Source organism: Colletotrichum jinshuiense, chromosome 5, assembly GCF_051148585.1.
Source record: "Colletotrichum jinshuiense chromosome 5, complete sequence".
Lineage (NCBI taxonomy): Eukaryota > Fungi > Ascomycota > Sordariomycetes > Glomerellales > Glomerellaceae > Colletotrichum > Colletotrichum jinshuiense.
In genome coordinates, this window is record NC_139312.1 from 3,518,323 (window position 1) to 3,520,288 (window position 1,966).

At 49.8% G+C, this 1,966-nt stretch overlaps 1 protein-coding gene across 1 annotated transcript; it reads left to right on the forward strand.

The window, feature by feature from the left end:
• Nucleotides 1–216: 216 nt before the first annotated feature.
• EsH8_V_000855 (uncharacterized protein) lies at nt 217–1,664 on the forward strand (the record flags this gene model as incomplete). Its single annotated transcript, XM_083273371.1, has 4 exons — nt 217–825; nt 1,091–1,098; nt 1,263–1,463; nt 1,637–1,664. The coding sequence occupies 4 exons, from the start codon at nt 217–219 to the stop codon at nt 1,662–1,664; spliced, it is 846 nt and encodes a 281-aa protein (XP_083126086.1).
• Between the last annotated feature and the right edge of the window lie 302 nt (nt 1,665–1,966).

Sequence of the window (1,966 nt, forward strand, 5' to 3'; positions counted from 1 at the left end):
ATTTACCGTCTCCCTAGGCTTCTTAATAAGCTGGAAGGCAGAGCAGAAAATGTGTATGAGAAAAGATATGTGAACGACCTGCAAACAAGTCTGCGTGCCATGCAACACGCAGACACTGTGAGCGACCGCACTCGGATTTCTGGAACGCACATTGAAAAAAACCTTACACTATATTTCAAAGAGTGTAAAAAACAAGTAGGAATTCAGTATAACGCCATGGTAAAAGCAATCCTCAACCCCAAGGCTGAACAAGATGATTTCGCAGTCAAGCCGTTCGACCTCTATTCAAGACCTAGGATATCACCAACCTTGATTTTGCAGCGGCTCAACAAAGACCATCACAGCAGTACGCCAGAGGGATGGAAAAAATACATTTCTGAGTATGCCATTGCCATGACCCAGCTCCAGCGAGCGGAGCGGATGTTGGCATGTTGGGATGACGTTGGTACTCTCACTAACGAACTGCGGAACCCGGGCCATACCAATTGGAATCCTCTGGACCATCCTGACACACTACTGTTGGAGGTTGAGAGCGGCATCATGGTCCGGGAAGTCCAAGAGAGCATCGCGGAGAAAATGCGCGACCCGCCCTCAGCAAAGAACGCCGTCATGCAGTTGAACATGGGTGAAGGGAAGTCCTCAGTGATCGTCCCCATAGTTGCGGCTGCTCTTGCAGACGCTTCTCGAATCGTTCGTGTCGTCGTCGCCAAACCTCAGTCGAGGCAGATGCTCCAGATGCTCGAATCCAAACTCGGCGGGATGCTTAACAGACGCGTCTTCCACATGCCATTTTCCCGCGCCCTCCGAGTGGGACTCAACGAGGCGGTGGCAATAGGATCTCTTTGTCGCGATTGCATGGAGTCTAGGGGTGTTTTATTGGTCCAACCCGAGCACATTCTGTCTTTCCAGTTAATGGGGATAGAAAGTGCCATTTCTGGAAGGGTGGAGGTTAGTCGCTCCCTACTCCAGACAAAACATTTTCTAGACCAGTCATCCCGCGACATTATCGATGAAAGCGACGAAAACTTCAATGTGAAGTTTGAGCTGGTTTATACCATGGGCACTCAACGACCAATCGAACATAGCCCAGATCGATGGGTCTGTATACACCATGTGTTAGATGTCATTCGAAAGTTTCTACCCCAGGTGGAAGAGGAGTTTCCCACTTCGATAGAAATCTCACCCAGACATCGAGGATGTTTCCCCCGGTTGAGAATCCTGCAAGATGATGCGAAAGAAAGATTGCTCAGACTGATTTCCAGGCATCTCAGCACCAATGGGCCTGCGGGACTGCCCATGGCAACACAGACAAAGGAGGTTCAGGACGCCGTGTTCATCTATATCTCGAAGCCTCGCCTCATGGCGGAGGAGATCAACTCGGTTGAGGGTTCCAGACTGTGGTCTGAGTCGACAAAGAACACGGTACTTCTTTTACGTGGACTCATCGCTTTACAAGTCCTCGGGTTTGTGTTCTGCCAAAAGCGGTGGAGAGTCGATTACGGCTTGGATCTGAACAGGAATCCCAGCACTCGTCTTGCGGTGCCGTTTCGGGCAAAAGACAACCCCACTGCTCGGTCCGAGTTCAGCCATCCGGACGTGATTATTACTCTTACTTCACTAAGCTATTATTACGAAGGCTTAACAGACGACGATTTGTTCCTTAGTTTCAATCACCTCGTACGATCTGACCAGGCTGACATGGAATATGGTGTTTGGGTAGCGGACAGCGATTTTCTGCCACATGCGTTCCATCAGCTACTGGGTATCAACTTGGAAGATCGCCTGCAGTGCATAGAGAAGGTGTTTCCGTGTCTGAAATATGCCAAAGCCGTGGTCGACTACTTTCTCGAGCACATAGTGTTTCCTAGGGAGCTGAAAGAATTTCCACATAAGCTCTCAGCATCGGGATGGGACCTTGGCAAGGAAAAACCTCACCCATCCACAGGGTTCAGCGGAACTAACGACT